The following is a 22,450-nucleotide window of genomic DNA, read 5'->3' as shown; positions in this document are numbered from 1 at the left end:
TTATAATTACTTTAAATTATTTTAAGGAATTTATTATTATTATTAAAAATGTAAATACTCGTACTTTTCAGTATAATGAATGTTGAAATGTAAAATCGTCAAATTTATATTTCGTATAATGTATAATTGTATGTGCTCGTGACCTTAGCAGCACACTGCACACTTTGAATAGTCACTGGATATAATTGAAAGGGTAACTGGGTAAGTACTCGATTTTGCGCACCTACTAGCAGTTTATAGGTAGGTATACACTAACGATAATATTACATATTATATACGTATAATTATCATAATTATTAATTTATATAATATATTAAAATTTATAATTTTGTACAAATTATATAATGTACTTATATCGGATATATTATAATTTGTAATGGTTCTATATAGGTTCATATATCACGTGTATAATTAAGTATGATGAATTCATTTTTTAAATGGTCAAAAAATGCATACGCAATTATTTTATTTTTTAAAGTAATTTAATACCTACCATAGAAGTTTGTGTACGTGTGCGTATGCGTTTTTATAGGTCTGTTTCTGTCATCGTCAAGCCATATACATTTCGTTCAGTTAAGACTCGATCAAAGCGCATAACCGTTGCAAATGACCTGTGAATTGTGATACAGCCTACAGGCACGGTGTATAATATCCACTCGTACATACCATGTAATATATATTTATTTTGAATGTGTGTTTTGTATACTCAGTAATAGGATGACAAATGCCAAAATCAGTATATATCGTGAAGGTCTTTTAAAATAATTAAAATAATTATTTTAAATAGTAAATCTATATCAAAACAAATCTATTCACATTCGTGTTTGTGTATATTATACACATATATATGTAGATAAATATATAAATCTAAATATCGAATAATAGATAATATAATAAGTAATCTTACTCACCATCAAACAAAATTATTGTCAGTCAAGTATTATATTATAATTTTAAATTTTAAATAGGTAAAATAGGTAATATATAAGCAATAAGCATATTAATACATTATTGATGTTCATTAATCATTGAGTTTGGATTTTAAAGCATATGCTTTTTTTTTATAGAAATATAATTTTTATATAGGTAAAAATTCGTTTCCCGTCATTTTGATTCTAAATTAACCAATTTATTTTTGCTTTTTTCGGTTTTTTTTTATATAAATGCTTTTTTTGGTTGCTTTTTTTCAGTCATTTCATCTATAGAATTTTTATAAGTTAATATGTTACTATAGTTATATAACAAAAAATTGAATTAGTAAAAAACGTAAAAACCCAGAATTTGAACTAAGTGGTTATTATTATTGTTTTCGTTATCGGCTTGTTTATTAAATATATTAAACGTATGGCTTACCGATTTACATATTATAGAAATCAGTATACTTAACCTATACGGTCAGTATGCTTACTACTATGTTTTCTATGTATAAAAATATTCCGTTGGACAATATAGTCAGAGTCACTTCTGCAAATCTAGAGACATACATGGTAATTAATTATTTTTTAAATTTAAATTCGTTTTTAAATTTTTTGATAAATTTTTATAACTAGACTAATAACTAGTTCGTGTTAATTTTTATTCCTATTTTTTTTTTTGCTTTTTTAAAACAATCGTGTGATTTTTTAGTTGCTTATTATATTTTAAGCTCCGAGACCTATTAATCATTAAGATTTAGTCTTGTCATATTATTTAATTAGAAAAAATTGTTTAGAATAAAAAAAAAATTATTAAACGTGTAGGTAGTAATTCTACAGTTTATGTATGGAATATTTAACATTTGACATACGTCCATCTTGGCTACATTAACAGCTAGCTTTACTAAAGCTGCTTCAGTTCTGGTTACAAAATGCTTTTCACTCGCTGAGACATCTACGGGTCGTCTAGTTCATCAATGATGCAACAAATTTCTTTTTTCAAGTTTTTCCATGGTATTTGTGGTTTGATTTCGTAGACACGAGCTTTGACGTAGATTTTCAAAAAAAGTCCAGTAGAGTTGGATCACAGAATTTAGAAGGCTAGTTTTTGACAACACTTCGTGGAGAAGTCAGCACTCAATTTTTTGCGCAATAACATATAAATGACCAGAATTGAAGTTTGTTAGCATAGCTGAAATGGACACAGGTAAAATTTTATATTCCATATAAAAATTGAAAAATGTATACGATACATTTACATAATTTGTGTGTTCTAACCAATTTCCCACTTTTTTTTTAGTAAAGTAATAACGATTTAAGATATTAAATACTCTTATTGTACCTATCAATTATCATATTGTATTTCCGATATACGTATTTCTTGGAATTTTCTTGTATACTTTCGCGTATTTTTTTGTTTAATATTAATATCATATAATATTAACAGTAGAAAAATAAAAAAAGTATATTATATTATATACATGTAGCCAGAATTTTATTTTAAAGATAGCAGGACACTAAATAGTAGGTTTACTGAATACATTTATAGTATATCTTTGTATTATTCATATATAGGTACACATTGATATTATATACTGTATACATAATTAATAGTGTGCGAAAAAAATTATCGAGATTCTGTGAAGTGAGGAAAGAGCACTTCTCTGGATATAGCACCATAATACATAATATAGTATTATACATATAAATACTTGAGTTTTTAAAAAAATGATATACGAAAAAAAAATAAAGAGAAAGGTAGCTAGCGTTTTACAGTGATATTTTCTTTCCATAAATATGAACGTACATTAATCATAATTAGTATGTGAAATTAAGAGATCTTGATTTTTGTTATAAAAATAATCGTTTATTAATATGTATATGATATAATAATTTTGTTTGATAATTAATTATTTCTCACCAACAGTCAATTGAGTAATAATAATTTTTTATATTTATAAAGGATTTATGATGTGAATGATCAAAAAATGTAGAAGTTTTGTAAAGGTACCTTACTTTAAATGTATTATGTAAATTAACGTGTGTTATTATACATGTTTAAACATTTCCACAGGGAAATATAAAAAAAATCATATAAAATAGTATAGAATATATATACGTAATCATGAACTTTTTCGTGTGCCCTAGAGAGGTAATTTTTTTTAAATATTTTTGTTTGGTGGTGTTTTTTATGAAAATAAATTATTTTATAAGTACATTGAATTAATATATGAATCGATGGTAAATATATTGCTTAATTTATCGATTGATTAAACTCACCACACTCAATTTTTTTTATTTTTTTTTGATTCTTAGTAGACAACTTTTTACATTTTGTAGTTTTATTGATTGAAACAGAATGTTTTTATGAACAATATGACATGCAAATATATCAAATAATATTGTAGCAATATTTTATTTGATTCTTTTAAGCATTTAAGGTTAAATATTTCAATAAATTAGGCCAAATTGTAATGATTATGAGCTTTTACGAATATTTCCCTTGTACTAATTAGATACTTTTCAAATCAAACATAAAAAATTCTATGTTTCTTGTAAAATTAATCAATTTATATAAATATATATATATTTACTATTAAATTGATAAAATATATATGATTTGGAAAATGCGTGTATAATGTATATACTTACTCAGTATAGAGTTTTCATTAAATTAAAATTTACAAAGAATTGAAATTTGACATACATTATACATTTTTATACATTATTAAATGGTATAATTAATTGTCTATTGATCATTATAATATTGTTTTAATCAACTATAATAATTAAAAAGGATTTGTGAACATTTGGCAAGGAAATGAAAACTAAATTTTATTATAAAAAATATTGTTTCAATAGAGTTTATTATAAACATGTAAATATCTATTTAAAAAGACACTCATGTATTTTCTCGACAGCACGCAACAGTAAATAATTATCGCTAATAGATATTACGTGAATAAATATACCTATTAGATTATTAAGATATATAAATTATCGTATGTTAAAATGTGCAATTAATATACATACTGCTACAATAGTAATTTTTAATGATGATTATTTAATAATTTTGATGAGTAATGTTAATCAAAAATTCATCATACCTATGAGAATAAAAAAAAATACAGTACGTAATTTAGTTTTAGGTGATCAAATAATAATTTCAATTAGTTGAATTGTTATAGCTGCTGTACGTGAATTAATTATATTCATCAAAGTATTTTAACATTATTAAAATTAAAATGAAGCCATTTCGTTTATTTTTAAATGTTAATAAACCACAATATATATAATTATATATATATGTACTATGATATAATATAATATATATATTTATTTTGGATACATCAGTTGAAAAATTTATTTGACAGGAAAATATTGAAATGATCAACAATAAGCACTGATTGCAACCAATGATAAAAGTATAGAAACAAATTATTTTTTTCATTTTTAAAAATCAATTAATAAATAATATGATAATATTTTTTTAGACAGTATCAGTAGAGTATTTTTAATGATTTTTTTAAAGGATGTCGTTTTTATATTGAAAAAAATGTTTTTGTAATATTGTTATAGTTATTCTAGATATCTAGACAACAATAATTCAACAAGCAAATTATTTATTTATTAAATAAAAAAATTATTATTTTTTATAAATATAAATTAAATAAAATATCTATATAAATAAAATTATTTATACATATAGATATGGAATATTAAATTGTTACTATTTTGATTATTTCTACATATGGTTTTATAGATACGAGCTGACTCAAATTAGATAATCATTTAATAATTGTTTAAAATTGTTATAATCTAATTCTAAAGTAATGTGTCTCATTCTAATCAACGAACGCATGAGTCATTGTGTAAAACAAATATATATATATATATATAAACGTTGATTATGAATTACTTAAGTCTAAAATAATAATATATTATAGAGTTATAATCATTATCAATGATATTATACAAGCATATACTATGGTGACTAATTTAGAATGATATGTGGTGGACATTGGTTATAGCACAAGTAATTATGTCTAGAATTTAGTATAAAAATATTAAAAAATGATAAAAATGCATAAATATTTCTTGAGAGTATAAGTTTTAGTTAAAAAGTTAAAATTAACAGTGTAGTATTTTATTAATACCATTAATATATTTTCGAGTGTTGTAGATATATTTGTGCAGTATTATATTAGCGGAAGAACGTAATTTCAAATAAGTATTACGAATAACGAATGAATTGAAAATTATATATTTATATGAAAGGCTAAAAGTATTACATTTTGAATATTTTTGATAATTTTTAGATTATTAATAAATAGATTATTTTTTGATTTTTGTTCCCTTATTGGAACATCCAAAAATATACTACTGGATGAGATAGAATTTTGGTATTTATAACGACAATAGGGTTTATTATTTGAATGAAATTTTATTATTTTGATTTACTTAATCAAAAATATTGAATTCTATGCTACGTCTATCATTAAAGTTTGAAAATAATTGAAATATTATGATGAGATTATTATACTAATTATAAGGTACTAAAATTTACTATTTTCTTATCAAAATAGAAGAACACAAGATTATATAACTCATTGCTAATATTATATAGGAATAACTTTTGATGATTTTATTGTTTGTTACTTACTATAAAATCAAAAAGCAAAATGTGCTTAGCTTAAGTTTTTTTTATAAAAGTTTACTATATATTTTTAATTATTTGATGGTTGGTGAATATTAATGGTCAGATATGATCATTTTGGGTCCATTTCAAATAAATTAAGTTAAATTGATTGATTTATAGTAAAATTATGCTAATTTTGATGTCCTTATTTTATGTACAATGCATATTAATTGCACAGTTTACATTGCTTGGATGTACTATTGTTGTGCCATCGTTTAATTGTAAAATAATTATCGAAAATATTCAAAGGCCTCTATTTTATGTTACCTTTCTATTAGTTTCAAAGGTGTACATAGTTTTCTAAAAAATGTACTGTGCAAGTAATATTTGCTTAAAGTCATTTAAATTTGGGTTGAGTGGTAGGCACAAAATTAAATGTAATATACGAGTATATATATAAGTACCTATTAGTAATTCAATTGACTAATATTGATGATAAATAAATCCACATATTATGACGAATTCTAAAAAAAAAAAACATTTTAATTTCGTCGATTTGTTATATTATATTGACGTATTTAAATTTTAAAATGCTCATGTCAATATTCAATATTTGCATATGCATCATTATTAGAATATTACTAAAAAAGAACATAATATATATTTTTTGACACATGTTTACTAATTAGAAAAAACTAATTTGTAGAAATTATATGTGTAATAAATGGCATTTACTATATTACATATACCACTATAATACTGTTAATAAAAAAACCCACTCTAATTAGCCGTTAGTCGTTAGGAATTAATGGGTTATTACTTAATGCATTTACTACTAATTGTAAAGTCAAAAATTCGGTTTTTTTAACTAGCAGTTGTCAAAGTTTTTAATTGTGTATAGTAGTTAGAAATATCTATTTGTACTTTCAATAATAGGTACTTTTCACATTAAAAATAAAAGCACAATCGAAATAGGCCCTCTATATAACTATATTAAATACCTAATATACATATCAATAATAATAGTACAATCTATAATTGGGGTAATACGAAAGGTTTTATCGATATCACATTTATTCATTATTATCATTGTGAATAGAAATTTAAAACGATTTAGGTAAATAAGAAATAAAGTTATTTCGTCGTGTTTGTTATCAAAACGAGCGCGTTAGTATTTATAAAGTCAAACGCGTTCCAATTGTCTGTAAGTATAGCTAGTATAGGTATAAAATAATGCGCAGTCGACTGTGAAAAAAAAAACATTTCTATACTAGATCACATTTTTGACACTACTGATGACTGTACATTATACTGTACGTATAGTTGCGAGCCAGAAATCGAAAGCCATATTAACCTTCACTTTTTTTTGGAAACTTAGCTGATCATTGAGAAACTGTAGGTTTCACAACTATGTGTGTTTTTTTTCTAGTTGGAAGGACTGAAAGTTTTTTTAATATAGCTGGTTTTTTGTTTGCCATTTGTAATTTTTGTCAATAAGAAGCCTAAAAACTATTTACCGTAAGTCAATACGAAGTGGTCAGTCATTCACCTATTACTTAAAAGTTTAAAAAATATCGGTTTTTTTTTTTAATACAAACGTATAGTATACACGCATATGCAGTGTTTTAATCAAATAAATACAATTTACTAATTTATTTATTTCGTATTTACAAAGAAATAATAATAGGTATATTATATACAGAATAAAATTGATTTTGAAAAATACTTAAAGATTGAAAAATGATAATAATTGTATTGACTTAAAAAAATAGTAGTTGATGGTATTTGATACGAGGATCATTTTCATTTCTAGTGCACACACTTATATACCGATATGTACATTTAACAAAGATAACAAATGCAAATACACGTAGGTAGGTATATTATTCATATATATATATGTACGTGTGCTGTACGAACACTGCAATATTATTTGTGATAAATGAATAATGACGAATACATCGCAGAAAAACGAGAAGACTTATTTAACGATTTAAATAAATCGCATATTTAATTTGCGATTTATTATTATAGTATATGATGTATTATATACTTTCAAGTGGTTCGTCAACAGCACGTCGCGGTTATAGTCCGACCGCAGTGTCTTTATAGTCCGTACAGTACTTCAGTGTCCTGTATAAACTATGTGTGATGTATACGAACACTCGAAATACTCAGTACAACCAGTGGTGGTTTCAGACATTAATAAAACAAGGCTAAGACACGGCATATATTGTGGTCATCTTTAAATTAATGTAAGTTGATAATATTTAAATTTAAACGGACGTTTTTAAAATATTTTATAGGTACGTTAGAGCTATACTATGATTATTGCAGTAATACAAGCGATTCATCACCGTTTTATAAATCAACTGTGAAGCGAAGGGCAGCTATAGACGTTTTAAAAACGTACGATCAGATCCTGGAATATCACACCTATATCTGTCAGTATCCGCCCTCGTCATATATAACGGTAAATTTATTATTTCGTACCTACTGCAGTATAATATTATTATTGTTCGAATAACAAGCGGCGTAATGATTTTCGCGATGTCGTTATCACGGTATTAATAATATTATCTCGTATAATTCAACCGGAAGTAATCCCGGGCCAAATCCCGCGCGCAGCAACCACTTGGGAATAGACATATTATTATATTATATACATACACGCACACATACCTATATATATAATAGCCTTCGCGCATAGCGTGCCCTGAACGTTGGCCATTATTCGCGGGACGGAGAACGTTTTGTGGCGAGGAATAAATATTACGTTTAACTATAATATGATATATATATATATATACCAGTTGCTGTAGTGATGCTCCGACGCCAACTGCAGTTATATAAATTATAAAACATAATATATACAAAGTGTACACCACGCACACACAGACGCAGAGACATTATATATTAATGTGTACGGTCACTACCACGGTATATAGTATGCACGTTATACATATACATCGAATCTTATCGTTGACCGACTTTCGTGGGTAAACATTTACAAGTGGGGCGGACACGCGGTGTGTTTACATCGACGACGACGATGATGATGATGATGATGGTGTGCTTGTCGAGTATTAAACAATACGTAAATATCCCGAATAAAACGAAAAAAATTCAAATTTATGATATACGCCTAAGAATCGTCGGTTTTGAAGCGCTCTCGTCGTAGGTATATAATTTGAAATATTTTTTAAAAATTACGATATATTTAGATAGGTTTTCGTAAATAAATACGTTTCAAAGGATTTTTTTTTGTTTTCAACAAGTATGTATGGTTAATCGCACGTCGTCCGCGTACACCGCATAACGAAGGTTGAACTTTCGTTCAAAGTGCGAAGTATAAATGAAAGTCTTCCGTCGTCACTACTCGATAATAAACACGCTTGATCGAGTGGCATGTCTGTGCACGATACAAGTACACGTGTGCATTGTATAAATATAAACTGATACGGCGAAGACGACGATATACCGCAGGCCGAGGGCAAATAACCTCGCGTGGGCCTGGAGTACGACGTGTTGTGTTCGCGAAAGGCCGACTACTATCTGGTTAAGTATATTTCGCGGTATGAAAACTATTTCCGACGGTGTTCATTGTGTTGGGTTTACAAGACAGACGCTAATAGGTTGGGTAAGGACAAAACGGAATTCGTGATCCGTCCGATTACGATTCACCTGTCGTCGATTATTGACAGCACACGGTATACACGCGCATATATTTTGTTTTAATTAAATATATGTACAGTATAATAATAAATTCACTGCATCACGAAATCGTTTTTCTGGTTCTCTATAATATCATATAAAATTATAAACGATAATATAATATCATGTTGTCAGTCGGAGAACACTCATATTTTTGATTAAACCATATTTATTATATTATATTATGTAATTATTGGACGGGTGGGTCAGGCGAGAATGAAATTAATATTATAAAAACCGAAGAAATAGTGAAACGGCGTCTCTAGTTTTTCATTGAAATCGCACCGCTGGTCGGCAGGTGCAATTACGCTGATGCAAAACCTAAATCAATAATAATAACCATCACATGAAATTTTCGATCGGTGAAAATAGGGATTTATTTCATTTTTAATCGGGAATGAATAGCGAAAAAATAATCATAAAAATTATTATATAGGAAGACGTACAATACTACAACTAACGTATTTCGATTTTAAACTATTTGTTTATTGTATATTAAATTCTAACCAAAATTTTTTTTATTTAGCAATAGATTTGTCGCGTTTTTTGGCATCGAATCGGTTATAAACTTTTTTTTACCTTTTTGGACTCGACACTGCTGCGATTTGGGACAATATCACAAAATCACGATGTGCGTTAAGTTCGTTCTGTTATTCGCACTGTTTGTGTAATACCATATAAATATGCATTAAAATATATCATACATAATTTATATATACAAATAGTTATATAATATTATTATTATTGTGTGTATATTAATATTATATATAATATATATATATATACCGTACATCCGAGCGTTGCCGCCCGGGGGTTGCTTAGCACTGATCGTTGTAGCATTGGGGTGGGGGTGGGAAATTTAGCTATCGTAGCGGTGAAGAGGTGTACGGGGCGAGCATGACATTATATATATACATATTAAAATGTAGGGCACGCGGATGTGTCGTATAGCATAGCAGCAGCCATTATATACGCGGGTCGAAACTCGGGTCGATGAGGCGGCGGCGGAAGTGTGCGTAAGTATGCGTCGTCGGTGGTTCGAGGAGGTGCGGGTGGTTTTCGAAGGGGTTGGCCGTACCCCGTGCGCAGCGCGTGTGTCCCGGACAGCAACATCCGCGTAAACACGTCACGTCCATGACGTCAGTGGTGCCTGTACTGACGTCACTCCTGACCTCGATCCAAAAAACCCACCCCGCCGGCCTATGACCGTTCTTGCCCGGCTTTTCATCCGGCACACAATAGATACATAGGCCCGCCGAACGATCGTAGTTTGTGTGTGTGTATGTGTGTGTGTGTGTATATATATGAATAGCGCTTTTCCGTCCTGTCAGGTACGCATGTACATGTATATAATATATAAAACGTTATCGACGAACGGTTGTGGAAACGTTTTCTCCGTTTCCTTTTTTTCTTCTCTTTTTGTCTTCGCCTATCTTCGTTTCCGTAAGCACACTGTTCTACGGCCGGGACAACCGACTCGATACCTTGTGTTCATTATATGTATTATTACATTTTATGTACGATATAATATAATACATGCGGCACACACGCAGTACGTACGACCCCAAATCGTTTGGCAAACTCGTATTTTTTCAATCAATTTTTTGGACATATATAGGTTAAATTTTAAAAATGTCGAATGATTTGATTAATACTCTCATTTAGTCAACACGTAACCGAGAATCGTATTATACGAGTTATATTAAATAAAAAATGTGATCAAAAAATGGTTATTTTTAAATTTTTTGTAAATTAAAGAAAAAAATTATGTAAAAAGGGGCTTCATCCGTAAAATAAATAAAAATGAAAGATTAAAATATATATTTTTTCTTCTTATATAAAGGCGTATAAACGTAATAGATCTCAATGTATAATATTATATAAGATACATCGATTTAGAAAATATTGTTTTTTCATCCCACTATTTAAGAGTGACTCTCTGATTTCCGATAGGTACCAATTACCAAATGTCAATTTTATTGTATACCTACTCATACGAAAACACGTCCGAAAAATATATGTATATACTATACCTATAGTAAATAAGTTATTATAATAACGACAGAAGGTAGTATTGTAATCGACATTTTTTCAAATGTCCTTCACCCCATACTCTGCACCCCTCCACTAATATTTGTGTACGCCTGCACGGCTGCACCCGTGATGGATATATACAATTTAATTTTTTACCATAGTATTTCAACCAGCAATGATACGATATCATAAAAGTTACGCTACGCATTAAATTATACGAGGACGAGACTTTATCGTGTCGTTATAAATTATGACATATTATCAAGTCTTAGTTGATTCGCCTGTTTGATAGTTTAATATGAATTAAAATTTAACGATTACGATGTGGATTATTGTTGACATGCGTTGTGGCGGCTTTTACTGTGCAAACGAATAGCAAATATTGAATTAATAAAATTTGTTTAAGTACATTGCTGGGAAAAATTTAGGCTTAAAAAATAATAATAATGTCTGATTCGTTATTATGGAGTATAATATGTATTATTACGTGATGTACTTAACGCTAAAAATCTAACGTTGTCAGATTATCTTGCAGTGGTGTTGATATTATTATGCTCCTTTTATGTAATAATATAATATAACATCGTCATTATATGTAGGTTAGTCAACAAGTGTTTTTTCTTTTCGTTTACCACGGGACCTGTAACATAGTTTAATATAAATTATCAATTTTTTACCCCCGTTTACACATCATCAACAATATACGTCGTTTGTTAGTTCATATATACTTGCCCATAGGCATAATTTTGTACTATAAAAGTGACGAACCACCCTACATAATATAAGTTGCTTTTGATGAATCTATTGCTACACACTTTATCTCTAATGAATTACGACCGTTATATTATATTATAAAAACGTCATATTATACTGTAAAAATATTTTACGACATCAATTGCAAATATTTACCATCGTTGCATATTTTAAATTTTACTTTAAGCATTCCCACGAACTATATTTATTTGATTAGTTTATATATAATACAACGAAATAAAATATAGAAAATTAATGATACATATTTAGGTTGGATATGCGCATCATCCATTGCGATAACGAAATGTTTCAAATATTTATTGATATTTTCGGTTTTAATTTATAAAAAATTGGTACATAAGTTTTCATATTTCAAGTTCTTTGGCCTAATTATTATATTTTTGTATAAATGAGATTTTATTATTAAACAGCAGGTAATAATTTGTTACAGCTTCCAAGATTATGATAAAAAATATAAATACAAATGTTAACAAACAAAATAAATTATTTATAAATTATTCTTTACAAGTTTAAACATAATGATTAACATTAAAAAAAAAAAAAAAAAACCATTAAAATAATTGTATAGCCATTTGGTTGTTTTGTATTCTGATTTTGGTCTTTAATTAAAAACGTTTTTTGACCCGAATTCAAAGCAAATCTATTTATATATACATACTATGAAATAATATATTTTTTTCGACTACTAATATTTAAACTCTATAATACATAAAATCGTATTTAAGTCATTACAAAAATTGTACTTGGTTTTTAATACTAACTGATTATAAACCCTTTCATAATACTCATAATTCGTTTTTACTTTTCATTAATTGCAAACGTTTTAGTTATTAATGGGTTTTTTAGCTATTGAAACGACCAAGACCAATGTAAATTCCAGATATATTTATAACATCAAAATGAGAGGCAATATACAATCGTAAATTATCTGAACAAATAATCACTTTAACATAGCAGCCAGCAGGTATTATTATTACAATTATACTCATTAATTAAGTATTTTTCCATTAACATTTGTAATACATTGTTCTTTAGAACGCAATGTTGACTAAATAGCATACATTATTTGGCACCAGAGGTGTCCAGCTTTCTGTGAAGACTGGGCCACACCATGTGAGTAGAAGTTGTTGTGGATCACATACCTTATAATAACAATACATTAAAATTTAATGATTAAATTATAATTCAACAATATTTATAATTTTAGCATAGCGATTATCTGTGCTTTATAATGATAATTATATTTATTTTTATATGATGATAACACGACATGGGATAAACGCCATTAACATATCTTCAATAATGGCATAATATAATAATTTATTGAAATCGAACCACGGACCAAGTTGATCGTCTGTACCAGTATCGATAATAATCAATTTGTATTCAGCACCCGTGTCCGACACAACAAAGGTAACTACTAAAGTTTATTTAATTTTTAATATTTTGTAGTTTTATATTCTTGAAATAATTGGTTTTCCATAGTAATATTACGTACAAATAATTAGTGATTTTGAAATCGAAGTGAGGGCCGCATGTGGACGAATACCATTATTTCGGTTTGTTAAAATATCGAGAATATACGGATAAATAACATTGATGTACCCGAATTGCCTATCCATAACGCCGCGTGATCATAATTGGATTACTCAACTAATTTATCAACGAGTAGTATCGGTAAGTTCAAGACGTCTCACTCGTATTCGTTGTTTCAGTCATACAAATAATAAATAATATAGCAAGTTTACGTTTATCCAATCTACTTTAATCATATACAATTTTAAGGTAAAATCGTCGTATAAATGATGATAGAACTACTGTTTGAGCGAAAAATAATTAATTGTTTTTATATTGAATCATACATACTAATTTGAACTGCATTACAATGGATGATTAATATTATATCTTCATATATAAATTTAGGCTTAAAATTATAATGAATATATAATATATGTATGTATAAAAATGTAAAATATTAATATTATTCCGTTCAAAATAAATTGTACTTTTTAATTTTGAACATATCGTATACTCCACGTGCGCATATATATAATCAAGATAGTAATCGCATCGTGTACATGCCATTTGTTTTTTTCTTTATCGAACAACTATATTCTCGGTCGTAATCCATACCACTTGGAAAAGTTCAGGCTCCCAATACCATCATAATATATTATTTATACACAAGTAATAAATAAGTGTATTATACTTTCATCACTATTGGATGACAACTCTGCGATTATTTTGTTTTTTTTTTTTTTAAGTTGGAAAGTTTCCAACAATAACACCGAGAAGTACTTTTATATGTCAAGATCATTCCTATTCTGGTTAATATTAAAGAATGGGCTAATTTTATCGTTTTAAATGTTGTGCTGGAAGAGATATTTTTCTCTACACTATACATGTAATGAAATGTCCATGTTTAATTGGTTAATTCGCTTCGGTTCTCTCTCTCTTTCTATCTTTTTTTCTCTTACACACACGTTTCACACAAATGTATCGATAATGATATATTTAGAATTATAATTTTAACCACAGCTATCGGGCAATGAGCGAAACTCAACCGATGTCGATAAAGGCAGACAAAAAAAATAATAAATAAATAACATGAGAATAACTTTGATACAGTTTTTGGTTTTTTAAATAATATTTTTACAAGGAGTGACTCATTTACGTATTTTGCATATATTACAAACAGTACTATCTGTTCTATATCTATGAGTTTTATATTAATATTTTTACACGATTTCCTTTGCTTCATTTATAGACGTATATTATATTGTTCATGAATTAAATATTGTACTATATGTTACGAAACGTTGACTAATACAACCGCCAGAACTAGAAATAGAAGGAGGTTCAGTTAGATATTCAGTCAAGTGTATGCTTGATTATTCACTAAAATTTAATATTATCAATACAATAATACCATATTATAAACTCATTAGTGTTAAACAATATTCTCGGAGAGTGGTCTTAACACCATTGTTTCTTAAAAATTTTGTTATAAATACACTTATATATATATATATATATATATATATATATATATATTATATATTATATAAGAACCATATTTATGTTTTAAAGCTTATTATGATAGAATAATTAGTTTTTGTGAAACGATAACATACATTTCATCTTTTTGGACGTCGACGAAGATGATGACCGAAAGGCACGCAACGTTAGCGATGCATTCATTGCAGACCCGGAAATGTTCACAAGTATCAGAAGTAACATAGAAGGATAGATGAAAGGACGTAAATAACAAATAAATACAAATGATTATTATAAGTTAACAATTAGCATATCTTTATTGGAAACATTAAAGAAGCTGAATTGTACAACGGGGTTAAAATTAATTTTAAATTAAAAGAATTTTTGTTGAATAACATAGTTATCATTATGATAATTAGTTTTCATATAAATAAAACATTGTTTTACACACTAATAAATACAGACAGGCCGCATGTGTGTCGCAAATGATGATGTAGATAATATGGTTGATGCTGCTGTTTTGTGTGTATGTGGTGTTTTATGATACAATTCGAAAAAAAATAAAAATATTGTAGTACATTTTTTTTTTAAAGTTTTATTACAAATAAGTTAAATTTTGTTTAGAAGTCGCCGTCTGGGTGGAGGTCGAATCTGGGTGGGAAGGCAAATCCGTCGAATTGAGGTTTAACGGGCGGCCTGTGTCCCTATAAAAGTAACAAATTAAATTAGAACACGTTTAGAAATGAACCATAATTGCCTGGACGCATATCATAAATGTAAAAAAAAATTGTATTATTAATAAAAGTCTAGGTCATAATCGATGACTTTTATTGGATTGATCGTGCTACATGCATAAAACAAATAAAATAAAAACATTTAACTCTTAACTGATACGAGATCTTATATAATATTTTCAAACTAAAATCAGGTCTATGATAACTTAATTAATGGGTGTTTTGTTAGGAATTAAAGAATATGTATTTCAAACATAGGATCATTATTAGCAATCTGAATTATTTTTAAATCGGAGTATTCAACACTTATGATTAGAATTGTAAAATAATCAAATGCGAGTTAAAATATTGCCGTATCAAGTCATGTTGATTGTGCGGCTAAAATTGGTGGAAAAACATTCTAACCGAGTACAGGACTCGTCAACTACAAATCTAGTCTATTCGACTTACAAATAAATAAATAGATAGAATCAAGAGTTTACTCCAATGGTAGCACCTTTCGTGGCTTTTGAGGCTGGAATAATAATGATTTTATTAGGTTGCTGTATGGATAACGCACAACGCCACAACAATGTATCATACAATTAAGAGACTTAGCAGTATAAAACACTATCCTTATTTTTATATAATGTTGACAAATTAATTATTATAAAACTGCTCGGAAAGTGTTAGATGTTCATCATCCCAATTTTACGATACATCGATACACTATTTTTTTCAGTGAAACATTTAAAGCGCGTCGATTAAATTGAATAAAATGCATGTACAAATTGCCATGTATAAAAACACCGTTGTAAAAATGTATAATAATAAATTATTATAAATAAGAGACTTTTAATTAGTGAATATGAAAAACACTTACAATTGGGCTTCCGCCTCGTGCTGTAGATCCTGATCTGCCCTTTGTTCTGAACTTTGCAATTGCTTGTTCAGCTAAGTCAGCTCTTTCTTCAGCTTCTTCTAGTTCTTGTTGAGCCTTACGGAACTTGGCTAAGTTGAGTGCGGCAATTTCTTCGGCTTCTTCGATCTGTCTCTTGTATGTCTTGATCTTTTGTTGAAGTTTGTCAACTAAGTCTTGCATACGCTCATGGTTCTTTCTGTCTTCATCTCCTTGGAAGCTCAGTTCCTTAATTCTACGTTCAGATTTTCTTAGGTTCTTTTGCGCATCTGCGTGTCTGCGTTGTTCACCATCCAACTCATTCTCCAATTCTCGTACCCTTTGTTCGAGTTTTTGAATGGCTTTCTTACCACCCTTCAATGCATTATTTTCGGCTTCATCTAATCTCACCTAAACATATTAAATAAGTATTATCAATAATTATCTTATGCTTTAAGAATTAAAACAGTTCTGTAAAATAACAAATAATTTAATTAAGCGTACTTGTAATTCCTTAATTTGTGTTTCAAGAGCTTTTCTAAGTTTTTCTTGGGTTTGTGCGTGGTCTTGTTCGGCTCTGAGTTCATCGGCAAGTCTGGCAGCATCTACCATTGCCTTCTTAGCCTTCTCTTCGGAGTTCTTGGCTTCATTCAGTAACTCGTCTAAGTCAGACTGCATAAAAACAAATACATTATTAATATATTTTATAAATGAAAATAATCAATTAATATTAAAATATTACATGTAAGGTTTGGAGTTCGCCTTCCAATTTCCTCTTGGCAGCAGAAATGGAGGTAGCTTGTGCGGAAAGTTCGTTGAGCTGTTCATGAGCATCAGCCAATTCTTGTTCAACTTGTCTTCTGCCACGGTCAGATTGTTCCAATAAAGTTCTGGATTCTTCCAGTTCGTTTTGTAATGCATTTGCTCGTCTTTCAGAAATTCCCAATTGTTCTCTGGCATCTTCTCTAGCTCTAGATTCTTCTTCAAGAGCAGTTTGCACATCCTTCAATTGTTGTTGATACCGTTTAATGTTCTTTTGGGCTTCAGCATTGGCTTTGTTGGCGTGGTCTAAAGCGATTTCAAGTTCATTGATGTCAGCTTCCAATTTCTTCTTCATTCTAAGAGCTTCAGCCTTTCCTTTAGCTTCAGCTTCTAAGCTAGCTTGCATAGAGTCTAAAGCACGTTGGTGGTTTTTCCTAAAATAATATATTTCATGAGTCATGTGAATTCAATAATTGTATAGTTGGGATATAAAACAAAAATTATCCTTGATTCACTAGTAAATGATAGTTCATTTATTATTTAGTCCTATTTTTTTTATGCATGCAATAAAGATTAAAATTAAAATTTATAGAGATGTATAATATCATTTTTAAATTACTTTATTAGATATACTCGTATTTTAATAATTTTTATTTTACCTGGTGTTTTCGAATTCCTCTTCCTTCTCTTGGATACGTCTGTCGATTTCTTGTCTGACTTGAGACAGTTCCAATTGTGCCCTCAACACTTTGTTCTCTTCCTGTTCTAATGCTGCTTCAGCTTCTTCTAATGCAGCTTGGAGTTCATCTTTTTCAACTTCCAATCGTTTGCGTTGTTTTTCAATTTCGTGAATGTTTCTGCCACCTTCACCAATTTGGTCAAGAAGATCCTTGACTTCATCTGTTAAAATCCAAACAATATTAATATTATATTACATATTACACATTTATGTAATATAATATTTAACTTACCAGCTAGATTCTTATTTTCACGTCTAACTCCTTCCAATTGTTCTTGAGCTTCTTCATAGGCTCCTTTAAGACGGAAGAGTTCAGTGGAATAGTTTCTGCATTCTTTCTGGCTTGCATCTAATTCAGCTGCTAAGTCGTCAACCTTGAGTTTCCATTCTCCAATGATCTTGTCAATGGCCTTAGCCTTCTTTTCAGCAGCATTAGCAATTGCTGTTGCTCTATCGACTTCCAATTGTAAGTCTTCGACTTCAGTTGCCAAACGTTGTTTGGTTTTTTCTAGAGCAATAACCTTTTGGTTAAGTGACTCAATGGTCTCTTCGGCTTCAGCAAGACGAGCTTGTAATTTACGCCTAAGGAAAAAAATTATGCAATTAGTACATATTAGATGTGGAAATATTATTGTGATGTTTTACATAAGTATTAAATGTATTAAATACATTTTTTGTATAATGTTATTAGAACACTTACTTAGCTTCTTCGAGTTCTTCAACCCTGGCAATACCTTCAGATTCATATTTGGTACGCCACAATTGAACTTCAGCATTAGCTTTGCTCAATTGTCTTTGGATGTCAGCCTTAGCTTCAGCTTCTTCTTCCAATTGTTCACGAATGTTATCAATATCGTGTTCCAAGTTTCTGAATTTACCCAAAAGAGTAGCACGTTCCTGAATGAAATTAAATAATATTGATTTGTATTATAAGTGAAGCAACATTAAGTTTTTATAAACAAATATTTACCCTTCCTTCTTCATCAGCCAATCTCTTAGTATCTTCGAGTTGGGTGGTGAGAGAAATTTTGATCTTGGCCAATTGAGAAACCTGTGATTCAGCTTCTTCCAATTGACGAAGTAAGTCAGAGTTTTCAATGCTCAACTTCTTCTTGGCAGCATCAAAGTCGTTCAATGTGCGGTTGGTTTCATCAAGTTTACCTTGAACTTCGTTCAATTGGTGTTGTACTTGTTTGTAGATCTTTTCAGTCTGGGCCTATTATTTTAAATCCAAAATAAATTAGAATCCAATCATACATTATTAAGAATAAAAATAAACACAAACACGAAACAATTATTTGAACACGTTTTACAAGTATTAGTACATATTGGAAATAAGACACCATTATACATTTATAACACACACATAAATTCTAAGTTATTTCATCCTCACACAAAACATATTATTCAGCACGTTTCAATTGGTACATAGGTAAGAATTTTAAACAGTTATAACTAAATTATATGTTGATAAAATATATTAGTAATAACTCAGGATGAAAACATTGTATTATTTTGACTATTTATAATGTAATATTATAATATTTGCCTGCTAATAATGACGACTTTTAAGACTTGAAAAACGAAGCTTCTATTATATAATATACATCAAGTTAAGTGCAAAAATAAATATACAGAATTATTAATGAGAAGCAATTTTTAATTTTTTTTCAATTATTATATAGATGTTTTTTTGCCAAAGCAGTACACCATTTGTTTTTAAAACCAACCTTTTCGTTAGAAATGTGGTCTAAGCTTGCACGTGTGTCATTCAATTCACACAAGAACTGGCATTTATCCTTTTCAGCTCTAATAATCAACACAATATTATTTTTATTTAAATTTTAGACTATCGTTGAATATAAATATTATATTTATATTTTAATTTATTTCAGAGACATAACTTTAAACTGGCTAAATAATGTATTTAATAATTTTCTCTGTACGGTAACGAGTGCACGTCTTACCAAATCAAAACCTTAATATATTAATTAAATAATTTATCTAAACGAATATATTTTTAGCGGAAATATGTTAACATGCCTTCGAAGTTTATTTTCATTAATTTACAAATAAGGGTATAAGTAAAACATGATCATGCAACATATATAAACACTGAACCTCAGTGTTTTTTCTACCTTTTCTCTAGATATTAAATCAACAGCAGCTCTAGTGTTGTTTAAGTCATTGGCAAGATAATGCGAATGGTGCTCAGCCCTAATTTGATAAAATATACATTATTTTTAATTGTTTATACAAAAATTATTTACATTAAATGTATAATATCAATTTTTAAATTAGTAATATAATAATAAATAACAAACTTACTTATTTCAATTATTTTGTATAAAATTTAATTTAATAAATCCTATTAAGTATAGTACTTGGAAATTTATTTATTAAAATAATTTATGGATAAAGTGCTCATATTTAATTGAATCATATCAGTATATAATATATACTATATTAACTTTTATAAAATTTGTTTTATTATCTGATACCTATATAAATTATTTTTCAATCTTTGTAAAATATATTGAAAAAAATAATTATACGAAACTTACTTGGTCTTGAGTTTGTTCAATTGGTCGATTTGGTCACCCATCTCTGCAACAGCATCATTGTGCTTCTTGCGTAAGTTAGCTAAGGTAGCTTCGTGTTGAATGTTAGCTTCCTCCAAATCACGACGGAGTTTGCTCATCTCAGCTTCACGTTTCTTGTTCAACTCAATTTGAGCGGAAGTAGCACCACCAGCTTCTTCAAGGCGTTCACCCAACTCTTCCAATTCACGAGCAAGATCAGCGCGTTGCTTCTCAGCCTATTAACATTATAAATTTATATTAGTAAGTAAAAATGTGTGATTTATATAAAATCGTAAAACAAAATAGCAAAATGTTAGAATTTTTTCCCAATTTGTCAATAGTTATAAGTTATTACCTTAGCACGAGCTTGTCGTTCAGCTTCAACTTCTTCTTCGAGTTCTTCAATTCTTGACTGAAACGGGAATTACGAGTGTTAATTAAAGTAAAAAGTAAACCTTAAAAATAATATTTTATGTATATATCATATATATGTATGCGTTTGTGTGTGTGTGTATTACTTTTCAAAATATAAAATAATATATTAAATCACTTACTTGAAGTTCTTTGATTTGTTTTTGTTGTTTGCCAACTAAAGCTTGTTCATCTTCTAGTTTAGCAGTAAGGGAAGCCAATTCCTTGTCTTTCCTTTGAATTGTTTGTTCAAGTTCTTTTTTGTTGCGTTCCAAATCAGAAACTGCTTCTTGGGTAAGTTTCAAGTCTCCTTCGGTCTTCCTCTTACCCTTTTCAATATCACCTCTTAATTTCTTTTCGCGCTCTAACGAATCTTCCAACTCGTCCAAAGTCTGTTCCAACTTGTTCTTAACTTTGTTAAGGTGGTTGATTTTGTCTTCAGCCGCCTGTAATCAAATAGATAATGATAACTTAGTTAAATATATTTGTATTAAAAATATATTATGAATCATATTTTATGATTCTAAAAAGTTTAAGCTGACCTGCAATTCTTCGGCAGTTTTCTGGGCGGTTTCTCCAGATAATTTCTTTTCTTTGTTTAATTTGTTGATGAGCTCGTCTTGGTGAGCGATTTCATCGTTCAAGTTACGAATTTGGTGGTCTTTAGATGCCTTATCTTGATCGGACTTTTGAATAGATAGTTCCAAATCTTCGACATCTTTTTTGAGTCCAGCATTTTCTTGTTCCAATTTCTTTTTCTGTTGGAACAGTTGGTTACGCGCATCTTCTTCTTGGGTTAACCTCTCTTGAGTTTCCTATATAGATCATAAATATTTGAGTTAAAGCGTTAATTATAATACTTATATAAATTGCCTAACTAAAATCAAAGAATAAGTCATACATTTATGTTATTTATATGCTTACTGCATAATATGTAATTATATATGCTTTTATTTAAATAAAATTAGTTTTCAGAGGGTATAAAAAATATAAAATAATTATTTGGAAGATTTCATAAAATGAAATATGTTATATAAACTTATAGAAAATATATATTTAAAAATTTATGATTTGTTTTGAATGTTTGCCAATTCTAATTAAAAGAAGAAATACTTCGAGTAATACTAGCAATTTGAATACTCATCAGTGCATGTCAAAATTACGTGGGTATAAATTATATTAAAATTAAACAGGTTAATGAAATATATTATGTTTAAATAATTTTACTCGATGAATGCCGTTTATACATAAACCAATGTTATCCAGATGTTTT

At 28.5% G+C, this 22,450-nt stretch overlaps 1 protein-coding gene and 1 long non-coding RNA gene across 44 annotated transcripts in view; one reads left to right on the top strand and one right to left on the bottom strand.

Annotated features, from left to right (window-relative positions):
- The first annotated feature begins 1,824 nt into the window (after positions 1-1,824).
- LOC114126582 (uncharacterized) overlaps positions 1,825-22,450 on the top strand; it is a 21,615-nt gene continuing 989 nt past the window's right edge. Inside the window, exons 1-6 of one of the 4 annotated variants that reach the window (XR_003592608.2) lie at positions 7,434-7,808; positions 7,891-8,026; positions 12,922-13,039; positions 13,111-13,188; positions 13,283-13,488; positions 13,561-13,752. This is a non-coding gene — a long non-coding RNA (uncharacterized LOC114126582). Of the gene's footprint in view, positions 2,122-7,412; positions 7,809-7,859; positions 8,027-12,921; positions 13,040-13,110; positions 13,489-13,560; positions 13,753-22,450 lie in introns of those variants that run through there. The other 3 variants (XR_007606602.1, XR_007606603.1, XR_007606599.1) reach the window with 3 other exon arrangements.
- LOC114126581 (myosin heavy chain, muscle) overlaps positions 15,361-22,450 on the bottom strand; it is a 27,881-nt gene continuing 20,791 nt past the window's right edge. For 22 of the 40 annotated variants that reach the window (XM_050209040.1, XM_050209099.1, XM_050208947.1 and 19 more), the window contains exons 24-36: positions 21,720-21,992; positions 21,321-21,623; positions 21,122-21,178; positions 20,749-21,002; positions 19,915-19,993; positions 19,155-19,400; positions 18,885-19,081; positions 18,417-18,766; positions 18,105-18,345; positions 17,426-17,879; positions 17,188-17,355; positions 16,669-17,094; positions 15,361-15,776 (exon numbers count right to left, since the gene is read on the bottom strand). In XM_050209040.1, the coding sequence (XP_050064997.1) occupies positions 15,693-15,776; positions 16,669-17,094; positions 17,188-17,355; positions 17,426-17,879; positions 18,105-18,345; positions 18,417-18,766; positions 18,885-19,081; positions 19,155-19,400; positions 19,915-19,993; positions 20,749-21,002; positions 21,122-21,178; positions 21,321-21,623; positions 21,720-21,992 (3,132 nt within the window). In that variant the 3' untranslated portion in view covers positions 15,361-15,692. Of the gene's footprint in view, positions 15,777-16,256; positions 16,321-16,668; positions 17,095-17,187; positions 17,356-17,425; positions 17,880-18,104; positions 18,346-18,416; positions 18,767-18,884; positions 19,082-19,154; positions 19,401-19,914; positions 19,994-20,322; positions 20,402-20,748; positions 21,003-21,121; positions 21,179-21,320; positions 21,624-21,719; positions 21,993-22,450 lie in introns of all 40 variants that reach the window. The other 18 variants (XM_050209104.1, XM_050209113.1, XM_050209093.1 and 15 more) reach the window with 2 other exon arrangements.

The sequence above is a fragment of the Aphis gossypii genome, chromosome 1 (genome assembly GCF_020184175.1).
Source record: "Aphis gossypii isolate Hap1 chromosome 1, ASM2018417v2, whole genome shotgun sequence".
NCBI lineage: Eukaryota > Metazoa > Arthropoda > Insecta > Hemiptera > Aphididae > Aphis > Aphis gossypii.
The sequence above is the reverse complement of the archived record's forward strand: the minus strand, read 5'-3'. Positions and strand labels throughout refer to the sequence as shown.